The sequence below is a fragment of the Notothenia rossii genome, assembly GCF_949606895.1.
Source record: "Notothenia rossii genome assembly, chromosome: 11".
In the NCBI taxonomy this organism is placed as follows: Eukaryota; Metazoa; Chordata; class Actinopteri; order Perciformes; family Nototheniidae; genus Notothenia; species Notothenia rossii.
The window spans coordinates 56,673,164-56,694,118 of record NC_136910.1 but is presented as its reverse complement, the minus strand read 5'-3'; the positions used below and the strand labels follow the sequence as shown (position 1 = coordinate 56,694,118).

Here is a 20,955-nt window from a genome sequence, read left to right as displayed (position 1 = left end):
CCTGCTGATGTTCAGTTGTTTATCAGTATGTAGTGTCTCTACTTTAAAGAGTCCTCTCCTGCTGATGTTCAGGTGTATATCAGTATGTAGTGTCTCTACTTTAAAGAGTCCTCTCCTGCTGATGTTCAGGTGTATATCAGTATGAAGTGTTTCTACTTTAAAGAGTCCTCTCCTGCTGATGTTCAGGTGTATATCAGTGTGTAGTGTCTCTACTTTAAAGAGTCCTCTCCTGCTGATGTTCAGGTGTATATCAGTATGTAGTGTCTCTACTGGGACATGTCTCAATGCTTTAATGTTCAAAAAGCTCTTTTTTTTTTGCATACTGCCTGTGCTGCAGCACCTCTTTTCACCCGTCCCTTACAATGTGTTGGAGCACTAGCCAATGAAAGCACAGAATGTTACATAAATAATGTCACTTTGTTCTGGAAGTAAACAAAGGAGTCCAAAGGAGGCCTTTGCAGACCATTTGCATTCACAAAAACCTATATAACACACTTCAGGAGAGGTAATACCAGAACAAAAATCATAATTGGGCATCTGTTGTAAGTGAACAAGTAGAGGCATGTTTTATACTACCTTACACTACAGTAGTCACTCTAGGAGCACATTTAGCAATGATTGACACACACACAACTTGTCGTGTGCTGCTGCCACATTACATTCGGTGTCTGTCCTCAATAGTGGCGAGCCGTGACTTTTATACCTAGTCCCCCCCGTCCCTCGAAAAAAAAGAGTTATTACGTCACAGCGTATACTTCAGCGGAATATCAAATCAACGGCCGGGGTGCAAAACGCATCAATGAAAGCGACCCTCTACCACACAAAACAACACCTGTAAATAACCCTATTTGAGTTCTTTGAAATTGAAAAAGATATTGCATTGTGTTTGTTACTTTCGTTGCAGTTGTATGTCTTAAGTGTAATTTGGCATGCTTTTATTTTGAAGGCGAGTTTACGCTGTTGACAGGAAGTTATTGTTGCTATGGAAACAAGAAAAGCTTCACAGCGGGCGGAACTTGTCAAAAGTCCGCGATAATAACACCCACCCATTTGGAGGGAAAATATGATTGGTCAATTGTACTGTCATTTGACATTACTCTCTCGTTCAGTTACTATAGCTGGGCCCTCTGTGAATGAATAGCAGCCAGGACCACCAATCAGCTCCTGTCTTCACAGTAACTCGCAGAGACGGCTCAAGGAGCTTCTTTCATTTAACCCTTCACATTAAATGTATTTCTTTGGAAATGTCAATTTAAAAATACAATTAAATCAAGTTATTTTGGTAAAACTAATGCATAATGTAATTTTTTTTTTTTTTTTTTTAATAAAATATATGAATTTTTGTATGTTTTTAAATATTATTTTGTAGAATATCTTAGGCCTAGAGGGCCCTGACGGCTCGCCACTGGTCCTCAAAAAATAAAGTTGTTTTTACTGCTGAAGCTATGGACCTCAACAGAAACCAGATGGATTTCCCACAGAGGAGATTTGGGGACCAGCAGAGCTCCAGATGAGCCAGCGGAGAGCTGCCAAAAGACAAACACTCCAACGCTAAACCCACAGTGTTCTGGAGATGGGCTGTAAACACAGACGGAGAATGAAAAACAGAGCAGCAAATGTGTGTTTATTTATCCAATCGCATCAAATACATGCACTAAGAATGCGATAAGCGACAGAAAAACCTGAAATGATACCAAATTAGGGAGTTATTATTTCTAACTGAAGAGTTATGTAAACTTTAGTGCAGTGGAAACTCTCTTATTAGCTTTTTGTTCATGCATTTGGTACCTTTGAAATACAAAAGATTAATGCATCAGATAATATTGAACATAACAGTTCTCTCTTTCAGCATTTTAACACTGACCTTGATGCGAGTGAGGGTGAAAATGTGCACCGTTAATGTACCATGTGATATTTACAAAATGCATACAGATAATACTAGGACAAGTTCATTTAAGTGATGATTCTATGGCAAGAAAAACAATCATTAGTACCTGAAACACTGGATTCTCAAGCTTGAACAAAAAATAAAAACTTCTGTTAAATCACATTTAAATATGTTAATACTAGGCTGCTCTAAAAAGTGGTTTAAGATTGATTAATGCCATCATTGGAAACGAAGAGACCCAACAAAGTGAAGTTCACATCAACATAATATCAGAACAAATAGCAATGCGATAACGTGCCAAAATACATGAAGAAACATCTTCAGCAACTTGTGGAAACATGTGCAGCGTTTACTAAAAGATGCATAAACCAAACGCTGCAAATACAAAACGCTGCAAGAAGCTCAAAACACAACAAGACCAGGGGACACTAAAGAGTGACGCACACAGCTGGGAGAGAAGGGGGCACTAAAGAGTGACGCACACAGCTGGGAGACAAGGGGACACTAAAGAGTGACACACACAGCTGGGAGACCAGGGGACACTAAAGAGTGACACACACAGCTGGGAGACCAGGGGACACTAAAGAGTGAAGCACACAGCTGGGAGACCAGGGGACAATAAAGAGTGAGACACACAGCTGGGAGACCAGGGGACACTAAAGAGTGACGTACAAAGCTGGGAGACCAGGGGACACTAAAGAGTGACGCACACAGCTGGGAGACCAGGGGACACTAAAGAGTGACGTACACAGCTGGGAGACCAGGGGACACTAAAGAGTGAAGCACACAGCTGGGAGACCAGGGGACACTAAAGAGTGACGCACACAGCAGAGTTAGTCGTCTCCTAACTGGAAGTGTTTGTCAGTAGATCTGAAATGACCAGGTTAGCTACGTTAGCTAGCTAGCTTACCGCAGATCTGCAGTCACATCAGAAGGAGTCATGTGATCACATTGTTAAAATAAGACCATAAAATATTTTAGGGAAGTTTCCAACGACAGAGACAGGTGACCAGCTTTATAATCCTGACCTTCTGTGTCCCCTGGTCCTGTTTTGGGCTTCTTGCAGCATTTCGTACTTACACATTTGAGTAAACGCTGCGCATGTGTATTTTTTACTTGCATTGTTTCTAAAGCCTTAGCGTGTTACTTCTAATGTACATATGATGTGCCGTTGTTGCGCGTTCGCACCTCTCAGCCACCGTACAGTAGTGTTAATTATTACCCATTAGGTCTCACATCTAAACGTTTAGAGTATTTTAAACAGTTTTTAAGTTAAAAAGAAATACACTGGGGTTAGGGGTGAGAGGTGCTGCATTGCAGAGTCTCTTCCACGTGTTCCCTGAAGGAGAGACCTGGTATATCTCAAGTCCTCGGAGGCTTTTTGAGGCCATGGAAATACTTTTTTCTCCTCTCAAAGAGCTCCGTATATTTCAGAGTGCACACTATAATAGACTGCTCACTAAGGCAGCACTTTAATTGTCAGGACACAATTCATTATAGCTGCAGACATCCATTCTGCAAGAGCCTAACAGGGGACATTTCAAATACATCAGTAGTACAGTCATTTGGCGACGTGCTCTGCGGCTTCTCAGTTTTCCTGTTGTGGATTATAGTGTTCGGCAGCAGCAGGAGTTTGCAGAGCTCGCAGCAGGCTGTACGAAAGCAGATTGAATTATAGCGTTTACACCAGGTTGTAGACTTCCAGGTTGATTTGCAAGATGTAGTCCTTCACCGCTCTGAAGACAAATCGAATGTTGTTTGTGTCTGTGGCGCAGGTGCAGTGGGAGTAGATGACTTTCTTCTCGTTCGGATTGAGACTGACAAACATATTTAAGATGAATTCTTTCCCCGCTTTCACATCCCGTTGAGGACCTGGTGGAAAGAGACAGAAAAGAGTAGATACAAGTCTATCAATAAAGCGCAAGAATATAACAGCGGCTAGAGGTTTTGAGAGAGGGAATAACACAACATTTAAGAAGAGAAGGTACATTCAAAAGCAATAAGACACACCTTTGATTATTTTCTAAAGATTGGTGACGTATTTTTGTTAGGCCGCCGCTCCCTCCCCGCCCCCACCACTCTTAACAACGTTAACAGACAGCAGAGCAGTGAGAGCCGGTTGGTCAATCCCCGACCAGTATTGCGCATGCGCAGATGTAAGATCCAGTAGAAATGATAAAGAAGTTAAAGTGTGCTGCTTATTGTTCTACTAGGCCAAAGTAGAGTCAAAGAGTATATGAGAGTGAGTTCATTAATATATTTGGCAGTTTGGAGTAAGTCTGTAGATTTGTTTGTGTGTGTGTGTTTCATGTCTAGGCCTCTCACGATAATTAATTTAGTTGGATACATTTTCCCGGAAATTATTGTGAAAAACGATAATATTGTCGGCACCGTTGTATGACCATTTTAGACCACTGACATAATGATAATATATAATAATAATTCAAGTACATCCTTTCAAACTGCTAGTCACATCCTCATGTAAATGGCAATGTATCGAGTTCATTTTTATTTATCGTACGATAAGTCAATTAATTGCTTTTCGCGACAGGCCTATGCACACAATAAAACAGTGGAAACAAACATGTGTTTAACTTTCATCAGTGAAGGAAACTTTGTGCCCTTTATAGTCTGTGTCCAATATTGTGTATATATATATATATATATATATATATATATATATATATATATATATATATATATATATATATATATATATATATATATATATATATGTATGCTTAGGTCCCGCTACTGACACGATAGCAGTCATTTTGTGCATATATGTGTAATTAAATCCATGGTATCAAAATCTCACTCCAGCCAGGTACCCAACGTTGGCAACCCTGACTACAGCACGGTCACATGACCTCACTTCACCACCGCTAAGCTAAAGGTGGCTAATGTTGGGCTATAAAGGACCTACAGCACGGTCACATGACTTCACGTCACCACCGCTAAGCTAAAGGTGGCTAATGTTGGGCTATAAAGGAACTACAGCACGGTCACATGACTTCAGGTCACCACCGCTAAGCTAAAGGAGGCTAATGTTGGGCTATAAAGTAACTACAGCACGGTCACATGACTTCAGGTCACCACCGCTAAGCTAAAGGAGGCTAATGTTGGGCTATAAAGGAACTACAGCACGGTCACATGACTTCACGTCACCACCGCTAAGCTAAAGGTGGCTAATGTTGGGCTATAAAGGAACTACAGCACGGTCACATGACTTCACGTCACCACCGCTAAGCTAAAGGTGGCTAATGTTGGGCTATAAAGGAACTACAGCACGGTCACATGACTTCAGGTCACCACCGCTAAGCTAAAGGAGGCTAATGTTGGGCTATAAAGGAACTACAGCACGGTCACATGACTTCAGGTCACCACCGCTAAGCTAAAGGAGGCTAATGTTGGGCTATAAAGGAACTACAGCACGGTCACATGACTTCACGTCACCACCGCTAAGCTAAAGGTGGCTAATGTTGGGCAATAAAGGAACTACAGCACGGTCACATGACTTCAGGTCACCACCGCTAAGCTAAAGGAGGCTAATGTTGGGCTATAAAGGAACTACAGCACGGTCACATGACTTCATGTCACCACCGCTAAGCTAAAGGCGGCAAATGTTGGGCTATAAAGGAACTACAGCACGGTCACATGACTTCACGTCACCACCGCTAAGCTAAAGGCGGCTAATGTTGGGCTATAAAGGAACTACAGCACGGTCACATGACTTCACGTCACCACCGCTAAGCTAAAGGTGGCTAATGTTGGGCTATAAAGGAACTACAGCACGGTCACATGACTTCAGGTCACCACCGCTAAGCTAAAGGAGGCTAATGTTGGGCTATAAAGGAACTACAGCACGGTCACATGACTTCAGGTCACCACCGCTAAGCTAAAGGAGGCTAATGTTGGGCTATAAAGGAACTGCAGCACTGTCACATGACTTCACCACCGCCCCCCCCACCATATCACCTGAATCTCCTCCCAGAGCACCATTGTGTTCTTTGTAACCAAATATCTCTCAGAGGGGCGTGGGGAGGGGCTCCTTATTTTCATCTAAAGTAACAGACAGAGAATCAGCACTTTGGAAACAGGGCTGAAACAGAGGGGATCTTGGGTAATGCTGCAATGATCTGTTTGGTGTTTCAGCCAATCAGAGACAGGCTCTGTATATATCTGAGACCTATAATATATTGATGAGAAACAGTATGATAGGGGACCTTTAAGATGGTGAGGTCACTAAAGGAGGATTCACAAATAGCAGGGCTCCTACAGCTCCTTAAATATCAAATTGAAGGACTTTTCAAGGCCTCATTCCCTAAAATACAAGGACGACAACACAGTGTAGTTTCAGAGGCACATCTTTTATGAATTTCTTCTACATAAAATAAAATAATAAAATAGTGCAAGTGATGAAAGATGTCCGTTAATCTAGTTTGACTATTTCTATGATATGTGGTTAGATCCTAAAATGACAATGAAAAGTTTAGAGAATAAAATTAAAAAGGGAATTTCATTAAAACACATCTAAAAAAAAAAAAGAATGTGTTATTTCCTCTTTTTAAAACGCTAAAATACTGTGTTTAAAACCTAAATATAAATACTCTTACCGTCGTACTCGGGGAAGTAGTCGACCAGGTGAGAGTACATGATCTTGTCCTCCAGCAGGTCGATCTTGTTGAGGAACAGCATGACGGAGGAGCGGTGGAACCACTTGTAGTTGATGATGGTGCGGAACAACGCCATGCTCTCCTCCATCCGGTTCTACGAGCAAACACACAAAAAAAACAACTGAACACATGCACAAAATACTGATTGAGCTAATTCAATGTGTGTGTAATGTCATCAGTGAGGGGTGCAGAACAGAGCGACTCAAGAGCTCCCCCTGCAGGCGGACAGGGATCATTCTGCAGAGGAGGGTGGAGGAGAGGGTTCAAGATTGAAGGCTGTGCACAGCAGCTACAGTGTAGATATGCCAATGAAAAACTGAAGTCACAGGTTCATCCAACAGTGCAACAGATATAAAGAACAAATACAACTGATAGTATATAGTGCAAGAGAATGTTTGTTGTGTTCAAGTAAATACAAATAAAATAGAAATAATGCAAGAAGAGTCTATATACAAGTAAATGGAATGAGAGGTTCATCAATGTTTCCCCAGATTTAATTCGACCACATAGCATTAACTATAAACACGTATAGTTGTTGGTTGTCATAGTAATTACTCCTTCAATAATACTGTATGTCATTATGTTCATGCCAATAAAGCTGAATTTGAATTTGAGAGAGATCAGATGAGTGCAGCAGTCTGGGAAATCACAGGAATTGTTCTTTATTTCTATACAGCATAGTTTGGAAATGAAACTCTTAAGTATATTAATAGATCAAATGAATACAAATAAAAAATTAAAAAATAAGATTAAAATAAGAATAAAATCTAAATAAATAAAATTAAAAAAATTGTGCCAGTGATAAAAAACAAAAATGAATCCATTAATCTGGTTTTCTGTGAATCAAATTAAATTCTCCAAATTAGATTTTTTTTTGTTCTTATAATTTGGAAGACATATTATCGGCAAATACAGTGAAACCACAGAAACAGTTTTTAAAAAAAATGTGGTTTCTTAATTATTTCCCCGGCTGTATATTAGTGATAAGGCTCTCACCTCGTTGACGGACTCCACCAGCACCTGGTCGTACTCGCTGAGCGCCACCAGGAAGATGATGGACGTCACTTCCTCAAAACAGTGAATCCACTTCCTCCTCTCCGACCGCTGCCCCCCCACATCCACCATCCTACACACACACACACACACACACCATCAGCACTACAATAAACCATCAAACATGAAAGATATTCTATACCAGAAGAGCTAGGAAATATCTTCTACAAATATTGCTTATGGCAGCAATTAAATGTATCACTATAGAGGCGTGCAGTGATGAGGTATTTTTGTCGGCCCACCCTGAAGGAAGCGGCTGGTTCCCTCGACAAAAAAGCAACGGGAATTCTCCATAGGATTTTGGAATATTATAAAAAATAAGATCTGTGGAAAAGGAACCTGTTGATAAATGCACGTTTTGTTCAGCTGGATAATCTTCACATGTCTACCCTACTTTTATCATTTTCCAAATCATAAATCTAATCACCAGAAGCAACATGCTAACGTTATGCTAAAGGGACTACAGCCGAGTTCAGCAGCACGACTTCAACGTCATGCCAACTTAAGATCCATATTCAAACATACAGATTCTAAATGGTACGAGTTGAAGCGTTGAAAACCTGACCCCCCAACATACAATGTATGGACTCTATGGAAATCTATCAGATGGAGCAAATAACACATTCTCTGAGGATCCAGACAGAAATATTTATTAAAAAGATGGAGTCCTGCCACATCTGTGTTGATCCAGTAAGCCCTTATGGTTTTCCCAAATCTTCTGAACGGAAAAACAGGGAAATGTATGACAGTTGCATCATATTAGATTAAGATATAACGATAGACACTGACTTCTAATCTAATCTGCTGTTGCTTATAAAGAAAAATACATAAACACTTTCATATAAGGGTTAGCGTTAGGGTTAGAGAAACAAAACCATCTTCCACACTCGTCCTGGTTTGACCGAGCTAATGAACTACTGTCTAAATGTGATGCAGAACTCTGATAATGAATTATTAAAGGTCCAGCTGTGCTCTAACACGATGTAATGGCTCTTAAGTCTTCAGAGGGAGAAACAGGATGAGAGTCAGCAGGTTGTACTGAGCAGGGTGAGCTAAAGGCTAATGCTAATGTTCACTATGACGCTGCACACAGGGGTATGATGTTGTGTAATGTCATTACGTTGCAGGTATTCATCACTAAAATGTTTCAAATTCATCCTGACGGCCCGTCCACACGGCAGCGTGTTCCCATTCACTTTGAACGGGGTGACGTCACGCTTTGCTGAACTGCATTGTGGGTCCGTCGCTTTGCCTCCGTTGCTCGCTTCGAAAGTTCAACTTTTCAAGCGTCGACGGAAGCGTCGGCCAATCAAATCATATGCCAGTACAAGCTCTAGCCAATCAAACCGCGTGCTTGTGTGTCCGGGGGCGGGAGGTTCATTTGATTGGCTGTTTGTCGCACGCCAGACACGCCCACCGGCAAGCTTCAACACGACGCTGCCGTGTGGACGTACCGTGAGAGGCACCAAATGTCATGGCAATTGTGACGTGCGCACTCATACCAAAATGTAGATTTTCTACAATATTTCTGTTCGTCAAAAACGGTGTAATTACTCCAAAGATATGAAGATCGTGTCCATTAGAGCGGCAGACAGCAGAGACAGCTTTGTTTTTACGGAGCTCTGCGTCCCAATCATGTTCTCGAGATAATTGATCAATCCAAGATCCACGCCACAGTATCACCTCATACTATATCTTTCTAGAAAAAAAACCCTGAATATAATCATTAATTTATGATATTTAATTACTTTTTTTATTAGTTTTTGCATATTTCTTTGTGGAGGTATTCAGCTTTACATTTTGAGTAAATCAAGATACGATAAATCGACAAAATCAGTGTTGTTGTAGTTAGTTACTGGCAACAAGGAGATGAATGGCTCACCTGAACACCACGTCCTCCAGGTCGAAGGGGTACTCGATGATCCCGGTGGTCGGCACCCGGACCCTCAGAACATCCTGCTGAGTCGGCAGATAAGAGGCGTCGCTGATCCGGTCCATTTCATCCAGATAGCTGCGGACAGGCGAGGACAATCAATCAGGTTTATCACAAACAGTACAAGCATCATGGGAAATTGAAGCTTTGACTATTGGCACAGACACTACAGAAAGTATTTTAAATGTATATTACTAATACTACATCTGGGAGAGTTCATGTATTATATAAAAACATTTACAAGCTAAAGAAAACTTGCAGAAATGATTTAAAGGATAATCATTGATTAGCAGTAAGTAAGGGGTGGGAATTAATTTCATATTATTATTGTGAATATTTTTGTTGAATATATAAATATTATTATGAATATTGATAAATACTATATTCTAACAATACGGTATTCTGTTTTTCACATTTATTATTTTTTATTTTGTTTTTTTAAATCTGTTCGAAATAAAGATGGAAATGAAATGAAAACATTTAACATGACTAAATACATTTCAATTAGTTTTAGGGTAACTACTAAATGGTCCCAAAACCTGTATTTAGTCAGTCGTTGGTTTGAAACTGGTTAATTAAAATAAACAGATATTTTAAAAAGGCAAATAATGGTACGAATAAAATGCATTTTATAGTAAAGTAACTTCAAAACGGGGCAATTCAAAGTGCTTTACAAAAACAACATTTAAAAACAGCCATTTAAAAGCATTTAGATATAGTGCAGCAGAGACACATTATAAAATCACATCAAAATGCTTTTAAAGAGAGTAATTAAAAAGCCCAAAAAAACAAAAAACAAGCTAAAATAATTGCGATTGAGAGATCTCAATTGTTGATTAAAAAGCCTGATAAGACATTTAATGTAAAATATAGTTTATATTCTAGCCACTTCACCCTAAGTGAAAATGTAAGGTAGGTAGGTAGGTAGGTAGGTAGGTAGGTAGGTAGGTAGGTAGGTAGGTAGGTAGGTAGGTAGGTAGGTAGGTAGGTAGGTAGGTGGGTAGGTGGGTAGGTAGGTAGGTGGGTAGGTAGGTAGGTGGGTAGGTAGGTAGGTGGGTGGGTAGGTAGGTAGGTAGGTAGGTGGGTAGGGGGGTAGGTAGGTAGGTAGGTAGGTAGGTATATAGACTTATTGCACTAGTTTGTATTTAATTATATGTTGTATTGTTGGAGGAGCTCAGGTCAGAATCATTTCATTGCCATGTCTACACTGAAGCTTTGTACACATGACAATAAAAGCCTTGAATCTGTAAAGTCTGAGGAGTTTAACTTGTGATATTTATTGTGAAATATAGTTTATATTCCAACCACTTCACCCTAAGTGAGAATGTAAACAGTGTTTCTAGCTTTTAAACCTCTTGTCAACACTCTTAAACCAAACGAAAGCAGAGGAACAAATGGAAACTCTTCTGTAAAGTCTCAGAGTTTTCCTTCACTCACTATCTGGCAGAGTCAGAGAGCTGGTACTCCCTCTTGCGATGGTAGCACTCCTGAATCCCCGCGTCGCTCCACAGACTCTTGATGGCGTCGGCGTACGGCTGAGGAAGAGTCGTGACTCGCTCCACATCCACCCCGCACACCAGAGTGGCGTTCGCCTGAACAACGACACAACAAAACACTACAATTAGTGACTCGACACTTTCAGAGTCAATTATACAGAAAAGGACTTTTGGTTTTGTTTTGGAAAACCTCCACAGCTCTCCACTTTGAATATAGTATTTGACATATGTTCTTATATCTTACTTATCTCAGTTTTTCACATATTCATTTATTTATTTATTTATTGTAAATTAGCTAAACCTGCACCATTTACTGTTTTTTGTGACAGTTGATTAATGGGGACTGTCCACGACACTATAAACAAAAACTAAACAACCCAATCAGAGTGCATCGTCACATCTTTAAATCTCCTCTCTCCCCTCTAGACCAGGGGTTCCCAAAGTGGGGGTCGCGAGAGGATTACAAAAAAAAAAAGGAACATTTAAAAAAAAAATTGATTAATTTTTTTTATAATTTTTTAAAAAAATTATTATTAATAATAACGTTTGCATAGACATTTTCAGGGGCGGACTAGCCATCTGTATACTTTGCCCGCAACGAGGCTCCCCCCTTTGACAATCCACTAGCACATCCAACAGTATATAACAAATTACAGCCTGAAATTAAATAAATAAACTGAAATTAATTCACTAGCCCCCTGATTTCACTGTTAGTTTGTTTTTTTTAGGCTGAAAATAGTTTGTTTGTCTTCAGTGTCAGTCTGACCGTTTATAATTTATTTAATTGTTACTGCCAAAAGAGTGTAGTTGTTTTTATTTCATATTGCACGCAGTGGCGTTCTCTCCTGGAGGCCAAGGGAAGCCAGGCTTCCCCTGTTTTTTCGGATTGTAGTTATAATTTTAATAAATAAATAAAAACACTTCGTTTAGTTTCGGAAATTCTTTGTTGTGTGTTGCTGCCGGCCCGTCTCTCCCCCATTCTCATTGAGTATTTTACAAAGAGTGAAACAGCGCCCCTCTAGATGTTATGGTGAAACAGTAGATTGCACTCTCTGTTGCGAGAGGAGGCCAGCCGAAATTTGCTTCCCTTGGTGAAAAAAAATGGAGGGATTGACCAATCAGATGAGGCTCACGTCATGCCCCTGCCAACCTGTGATTGGTCAGGGCCATGCCAAGGGAAGCCAGAGGCGGCTGGCTTGTAGTACCCCTCACCGATCTTGAGGTTGAGAAGGAGGGGCGTGTGGTACTGCGCACTGCAGTGAGGGGCTTCTCGCTGGCTTCCCTTGCCTCACAATCCAATCAAATCGCATCAATTTAGTGGTACAGTGACGCGCCCCAAAAAGCGGAAGTAAGCTGCGCTCGGTTTCCCTCAACAAAAAAGCAATGGGATTTCTCCATAGGATTTTGGAAAATAGCTTGAAATAAGGTCAGTGGAAAACGAACCTGTTAGGTAAGTGCACGTTTTGTTCAGTCGGATAATATCCACATGTCTACCCTACTTTTATAATTTTCGAATCATAAATCTAATAGATAGAAGATAGATAGCGTCACTGCACCACTCTCACCGCCGTTAGAAAGTAGCAAGCAACTGAAGCAAGTGCAATTATGGAGGGTGGAGATTTGGAGTATTTAATCAAAAATAATTGTACTAAACTTCCGCTGCAGCAGCAACAACAAATACAATCTGATGACTAATGAATGATGACCAAACTGGAGCTGTGTACAGCGAGGAACAAAGGAGCGAACCGGACGTAAAACGTTAAAGGTCTCCTGATTTAGTTTGTGAATGAATGCTTATTAGAGTTTCGGCTGGAGAGTGCGTGCGGACCTGTCGGTCAGATAACAGGCGTGTGTAAGTCCTGCATCTGTATGATACAAATGTGTGTAAAATGATACCGGGCGCTGTAATCACTCATCTGGTTACGTTATTACATTGACCACCACACCCCCCACCCCCCACCCCAAAAGAAAGGACGTATTATTGGCTTCCCCTAATTTTTTCCCCACGCCACGATACTGATTGCACTACAAGTGCACTACTTAGAACTTGATTGTTGAGGCTACAATAAAGATCCCTGTCAAAATGTCTAAACATATCTTTTGTGTTTTATTGTTCCGCCACATTTCATAATTGCTACAATGATGGGGAGTTGCCTTTTCTCTTACTGTGCCACAGAACAACACAAAAAATTGTATTATTGTTATTATTTTTAAAGTAAAGTAACGTGTTACTAGTTACTTTTAGAATTTAGTAACTAATAAAGTAACGAGTTACTGTTTTGAGAGCAGTTACTATAACTATTACTAGTTACTTTTTAAAAGTAACTAGCCCAACACTGGTTCTTGGCAATAAATACATAGCGTTAAATCAAAACAAAGTCTCTCCTGATTGAAATAAAGTTATTGCTTTGTTTATTTCTGCAAAACATACATTTATGAACAGATACAGCAGCTTTCTCCAGAAAAATAACCAGTTTGTAAAGATAGAACAGCCTCCTATCTGTAGCCAAAACTCTTCCATACAACTAAAGCCCCGGCCACACGAGGACGATAACGGTCGTATCTGCTACAGTTCACTATCAGATAGACGGTTCGGCCACACGAGGCCGACATGGAAACGCAGAAAACGATAACGATAACGGGTCCCAAGGTGGGTAGATGTGCAAACGAAACGCTCTGGGGGGGGGGGCAAACGGCTCCGTGTTTACGCCTATACGATCCTTTCCTGATAACGTTGAAGCAATAGCCCCGCCTCTCCCCACCTCTCCTGCTCAAAGATCACCTGCTGGGCTCTCAGTAGAGGGGAGGAAAAGAGAGGCTCCGTTTATTATTCTTTTATATGTGTTGTTATCAACTTGTTTTAAAGCTCAATAAATAACAAAGAAGACCTCTGACCGGCACTTTTCTAATTTTGTCCAGAAGATTTAAACTTTAACGGACATGTTGACCGGCGAAAAAAAATCTAACTGAAACTCTGCCGCACGGTCCCCTCGTCCCTTGGAAGAGGTGGAGAGGTGGGTGTTTGTCATCTGCTGGTGGACTACCAGAGAGATTTACAGCAGGAGCAAACGCTTGCCTCGGGGAGGGAGAAAAAGAGCCAGAGCGGAGGATAAACAGAAGGGCAACCATGGCAACCATGCGCGGGAAGTCTTCTTCGCTGCTTTTGTGGCAGGAGTACAGCGCCACTTACAGGGCCGGCAAATGTACTACAGCGTCTCCAGCGCTTTCGAGCGGTCTCGTGTGAGCGGACACGTTTCTGGTGCCTGTTGCGTGTGGACGGAAAACTTTTTTGATATCGATTGCGATCCGTTTGCGTTATTGTCCTCGTGTGGCTGGGGCCTAACTCTGATGTGGTTGGTTGATAAATCGAAGAATGATTGATTTGCTGTTTATTCCCAAACAACAACATCCTCCATGTATCATATAATAAATAAAGCTCAATCAAACAACTTAACTGGAAGATTAGTCATGAAATAAGAGTCCCCTTTCCCCCTTCCTGTGCATTCACAGACACTGGAGCAGAAAGGAAAACACAAAGGCTGCTTTGTGTTTCTAACTTTACAAAGTGATGTCTTGGGTCTTCTTGGAATTCAAAATCTATCCAGTTTACCCCATTTGCTCTAATTTATATCTGATTAACAACGTATATACTTCCTTTAATCGTGACGCCAGATATAAATGAAAGGCAAAAGGAACAAAAAGAGAAACAGATATACATGTCAAAATACAAGAAACGCATCATTTCTGTGGGGTAGCTAATTTTAGAGAAACCAGCTTGAGTGCGCTAGAATTTGAAAATACACAGCCGGAAAAAATCTGCCCCTTCCTTACAGAGCCCCCCCCCCAACACACACGAACGCGCACATGACCAATGAGGGCACGAGGTAAGTTTGTGCACAGATGGAAGGCTGACAGGCAGGTAGGCCATCCAGTTACTTTAGCCGGGCCGGCTCAGATGATTGGTCGTGCTTTTTACAGCGCCACGGCTTCCACAGATGACATTATTTTATGGATTTATTGTCAAAGTATTTAATGTATTCATTGCTATCGGGATGTTAAGAGCATTCCATGGAATATAAAAAGTGTTGCTGAAGTGAATTACCTACCCCACCTTTAAGTAAATAAAGAATTGCAATGGTAGGGGAAACACAAGCTGACTCAGACATGGTTAATGCTGCCAAACGTCACATGACGCCCCCCCCCGCCCCCCTCAGTTCAAATGAAGTGGACTCTTCTTACTCCTTACCTGGAAACTCTCTAACTAAGATTTATGTGATTAATAATTCTTTACGTTTGGGATTCCGGTGAATCACTCGATGATTAACGGGAATTTCTTCTCCTTCTTCTTCTTCTTCTGCGTCTCGTCACCTGTCCTCACACGCCTCAGAGACACAGTGTGTGCTCTTCCCAAAACACAGTGCAAGGAGACAGGATTGCAAAACTAAACAGAGACGCAATTTACCAGAAGTGCTTCAGCCTGACACACTGCAGGCTGTGTGTGTGTGTGTGTGTGTGTGTGTGTGTGTGTGTGTGTGTGTGTGTGTGTGACAGTGAAGCATGCTACTGTTGGACAGTGCGTGCATCAAAAACAAAAAGAGATAAGAATGAGTTTTCCCTTTGCCCTCACATGACCCTTTCCTTTATATAAAACTTTGATAACTGTCTCAGCACTGTAGTATATTTGAAATGGCTGCTACTCATTAATAGCCATGTACTTATTTGTCTTTCTTTTTATTTTCTATTGTAGTAATACCTGTGTGTGTGTGTGTGTGTGTGTGTGTGACCTGGTTGTGTGTGCGTGCGCGTGTGTACCTGGTCGTGTGTGTGTGTGTGTATACAGTTGTGTGTGTGTGTGTGTGTATCCGGTTGTGTGTGTGTGTGTGTGTGTGTTACCTGGTTGTGTGTGTGTGTGTGTGTGTGTGTGTGTGTGTGTGTGTGTGTTACCTGGTTGTGTGTGTGTTACCTGGTTGTGTGTGTGTGTGTGTGTGTGTGTGTGTTACCTGGTTGTGTGTGTGTGTGTGTGTGTGTGTGTGTGTGTGTGTACACCTGGTCGTGTGTGTGTGTGTGTTTGTCCTGGTTGTGTGTGTGTGTGTATCCGGTTGTGTGTGTGTGTTTGTCCTGGTTGTGTGTGTGTGTGTATGCGGTTGTGTGTGTATCCAGTTGTGTGTGTATCCGTGTGTGTGTGTTACCTGGTTGTGTGTGTGTGTGTAGGGGATCTGCAGGGCCTCCATAGCCTGGACCATGGCCTGCATGGCAGTGAAGATGTTCTGGTGAACCAGCCTGGAGAACCCTCTCTTGTCCTCATCACTGTAGCCCCGGCCGTGGATGATCCTCATCTGCTTTATGAAGGTGCTCTTTCCACTCTCACCAGTCCCTATACACAACCAGAGGGCACACACACACACACACACACACACACACACACACACACACACACACACACACACACACACACACACACACACACACACACACACACACACACACACACACACACACACACACACACACACACACACACACACACACACACACACACACACACACACACACACACACACACACACACACACACACACACACACACACACACACACACACACACACACACACACACACACACACACACACACACACACACACACACACACACACACACACACACACACACTTTAGCCTATGCAGACCATTTACATGCAAGGCAAGTTTATTTATATAGCATCTTTCAATACAAGGCAATTCAAGGTGCTTTACAAACATGAAAAATGGCATTTTAAAAACACTCATTTAGAAGCAAAGATGATAAAACATGAATAACAAAGTGACAGTGCAGTGTGAGATACACATCTGAAATGTTTAGCTCTGACTCTCAATCATTGCTAACCTCACGTTCTTTCTACTTTCTTGTTTAACGTATCCTTTAGTTATTTCAAATGTGTCATGCTAAACCAACCCCCCTTTGGAACATTCCAATCTGACCCCACGGTTTTCGCCAAAACTATTCCTCTTTTTTAAATGCACATTAGTTAAGTTGACCTTGTCTTTCTAGGGTGCACACAACAACACACTACAGGGAAGGAAACCCCCCAGAAGGCATACAGGGACAGCCTGAACATTGTTTTAAAGAAGCTTTAATGACAGCAGGTTGTGCAGCAGGTCATCACTGAATAGACATGCATAAATAAAATAAAAAGCTGCTATAAATCAAGCTCCACTTTGCAGCTGCAGCATTAAAGTGATGAACACATTAATGCATAAATAATTCATTACAATAATATATATATTCTGAACTCGACCAGCAACTGGACCGTTGTGCAGAATACTACTATAAGGGCTTTTACTTGTAACAAAGTATTTCTAAAGGATGGTACCACTGAAGATCAGAGCATCATGTAATATAATGGATCAGTTGGTTTTAAAAAAAATCTAAAGTAACTGGCAAATGGGGCGAAGCCTGCGAGCTAGCTCAGGCAGTCAACTCGGCACCAATCATACATTAACACGTGACGCACCTCGTCCCTCTTAGAACCAACCAATCACATTCTCCTAAACATGCCGCTCTATTTAAGCTGCCAGGTCTTCCTGCCTTTGCCTCGCTATGCTGCTGCTGTGTTCACTTGCTACTGCTACGTTCATGTTCCTGCTGCTGTGTTTCCTGTTGCTGCTGCTCGCCTGCCCCCCCCCCACCCCAGCTCCACCAGCTTCCACCTGTAGGCTCGGAGGGTAGTTATCTAATCATCACTCAATGTTCTTTGTAAATCTGTGGAGTGATGAGGCCCGAGCCTAGACGCCAAACTCAAACTATATGCTGCTTCTAATAAACATATTAAGAAACACGTGAGTTGTGTGACTGAATTACAGCTGTCGATAAAAGCAGTGGAATAAAAGTGTATTTCTTAGCATGCATGATCAAAATCAAATCATCTCCCAGTGGCAAATCACAATAACAGGCATAATCATATTTTAATTCCACTAGATGGATAGATAGACAGACATACTTTATTGTCATTTCAACAAGACACAGAGTGTACTATTAAAACGACATTTCTACAAGAGACACTTAATGTTCTTGGTGGACAAAGATATGTGCAAAAATCGGCAATCTGCCAAAATAAGAGGTAAACATTTTTTTTTTTATTTGCCTCCTTAAGTAGAAAGTAGCCAACAAAGTAAAGATATTCAACCTAAAAATCCACACTAAAGTTCAGTAAATGAGCTTCAATCACCAATTATAAATATATATTATACACAGTCCCAACCAAGCCCCCAGGAAGTGCGCCGGACTCTGTGCCCAACATTCGTTGTGTCCAAACGGCGGTACTGCAAATTCCGTATCAGTCCGTGACGTCACCCGGCCCAAAACAACTTTTTCCCATTGACTTACATGGGGAAAGAGACGTCTGTAAATCAGCGGATACTTTTTTAACTAAATAAACTACCCAGTATGAACTGTTGTATAGCTCTTATTAGAATTAATAAGTCCTTAAAGTTGTAAAATGAACTAAAAGCCGAATCTAGATTTATTTTCTGTCTCCATTCATTCTAGCAAGCCAAGAGGGGGAGCTCGGGGGGCGGGGCTTAAGGGGCAACTCAACTGCGCATGCTCTAGCCAGGCATGATGGGTAATCTGTGACGTTTCGCTCTCTCAAAAGTTCGGCCATTTTGCCTTCATGCGCCAATGAGCAGCTCTCATAGGAAAGAACGAGACCCCGCCTCCCATGCTGTATCCAGTTCTTATAACACATCCATTGTCCCGACGGGTAGATACATGTATGCTTGCTTTATTATCTTTAGGGGGCCATATTTTATTTGTGTTACTTAACAGAAGATGCATCAACACTGTGAGTATCTGTAAGGTGTGGTGGATATTTCTCTTTCTGAAATGATTAACTAATACTGATTGAATCACCACTCCTTTAGGGTCAAAAGTCCAATGTCCACGTCTATCACCATTCTTACATTTTAACCCCGTGCTCCATATCATATATTTCAATAAATCACATCATGTGTAAACCCTTAAAACTGTCCAGTATTATTTATGGATTTAAAGACACGCTCATGATTTTACTAACTGTTGCCAGTAAATGATTTCATTATAACGAGGTCAGCTACAGAAGGAAATGCTGCACATTGTTGTCATTAGCATTCTACTGGCAGCACTGGTGGGATGACAGAATGTTGTTTATAAAACTTGAGTTAAAGAATAAAGACAGACCCACAGGGCGCTAAAATAAGATGAAACCCAGGCGTGAGACGTTAAACATCTTCACACTCAGGCTGCTGATATTCTTTATTCCTCTTCACCCTGGCAACAATGGGAAAATAAAAACACGGCAATAAATTGTGGTTAACTCATGCTAAAAAAACAGCAGCATGCTAACAAGCTATCGATGCTGAAAGGCCTCCATTGGACTCCTTTGTTTACTTCCGGAAGATGGTGACATCACTGTGTAATACTCCCGCTTCTATTGGCTAGCGCTCCAACACATTGTACATGATAGGCTAAGGAGGCGGGACATCCCCAAGCGGTTGACCAATCACAACAGAGACGGCCAGCTAACCAATCAGAGCAAACTGGGCTCTGGTTTCAGAGGCTTTTACTTGTAAGACCATAGCAGAGGTGTACAGTTTTGAGATTTGATAACACTTTAATGATAAATAACTATAAAACATATCATCTGAAATGGACCATTCTGCACAATGAATACTTTTACTGTCGCTACTTTAACTATATTTTGATGAAAATATTTTTCTACTTATACTTGAGTAACATTTGGAATGCAGGAATTTTACTGTAACAGAGTATCCCTACACTCTGGTACTTCTACTTTTACTCAAGAACAATATCTGAGTATTTCTACTTTTACTCAAGTACAAGATCTGAGTACTTCTACTTTTACTCAAGTACAAGACCTGAGTAGCTACTTCTACTTTTACTCAAGTACTAGATCTGAGTACTTTTAGTAAAGTAACATTTTGAATGCAGGACTTTTACTTGTAACAAAGTACTTTTAAAATGTTTTCCTTAAGCAAAACATCTCAGTACTTTTTAAGACCATGCATTTCTACTTAATTAGAGTATCTGTAAACAACTTCTCGCACTATAATAAAAAGTACTTGATGAAACCGTTCCCCGGTCCTCACCGAGCAGCAGCAGCTTGTACTCCCGCCTGGAGTCCCTCTCGTCCCGGCGCAGCTGCCTCTCGATCTCGTCGTTGATCCGCCTCGCCTCTTTGGCCTCCGGGCTGAGGCAGCAGGCCCCCACGGAGCTCAGAGTCATCTCTACCGAGGAAAAATGGCACCTTCCCGGGCGCACACACACAATGTCGGTTACAGAAGAAATTAAACACCCCAAAGTCCCCACATTCCCATTAACCCTCCACCAGCGGCTGTGCGTAAAAACTGCAGATCTATCTGGAAACAAGCTTTAAGAACATCTCAGGAAGCGATTAAGACTAAAAGGATGTTAGTGTTACCTTGTTTCTCTCTTGTGATGAGGAAGTAAAGTTTGTGCAAACAACTTAAGAAGCAGAGAGGCTGTTCTCCGGGCGTGGTGCGGTGAATATGGCGGAGTTTCACTTCATAGCGCTGCAAAACAACGCGAACATGCGCTAAAAGCCCGTTTCCAGAGTCAGAAAAGATGCAACGGTTGTTTTTCAATGTGCGGAGATAAATCTTGGAGTGATCTTCCTTTAGCGTGCAGTTTGCCGTCCTCTATCCTGTGTGAAAAAACAGAAACAACAGAGCACCATGTGACTGACAGAGGGCTGATCTGATGGGAAGCCGTGTGGGAGCTGCACTATTACATTATGGGAACTAATTTCCGGTGTTAGACTGCGGATGCATTGGACAGGCTGACACAACTCACCGGAAACCAAATTACAACCAGGCAGATTTCTTATGAAGACA

The 20,955-nt window shown here is 41.4% G+C and overlaps 1 protein-coding gene across 1 annotated transcript; it reads right to left on the bottom strand.

The window, feature by feature from the left end:
* Nucleotides 1-1,603: 1,603 nt before the first annotated feature.
* LOC307024036 (guanine nucleotide-binding protein G(q) subunit alpha-like) lies at nucleotides 1,604-20,906 on the bottom strand. The gene is made up of 8 exons (XM_079657814.1): nucleotides 20,523-20,906; nucleotides 20,191-20,348; nucleotides 16,236-16,420; nucleotides 10,988-11,142; nucleotides 9,500-9,628; nucleotides 7,561-7,690; nucleotides 6,505-6,658; nucleotides 1,604-3,760 (listed from the first exon to the last, which is right to left on the bottom strand). Exons 2-8 carry the CDS (start codon nucleotides 20,324-20,326, stop codon nucleotides 3,570-3,572), a joined length of 1,080 nt encoding a protein of 359 aa, XP_079513940.1. The 5' UTR covers nucleotides 20,327-20,348; nucleotides 20,523-20,906; the 3' UTR covers nucleotides 1,604-3,569.
* Between the last annotated feature and the right edge of the window lie 49 nt (nucleotides 20,907-20,955).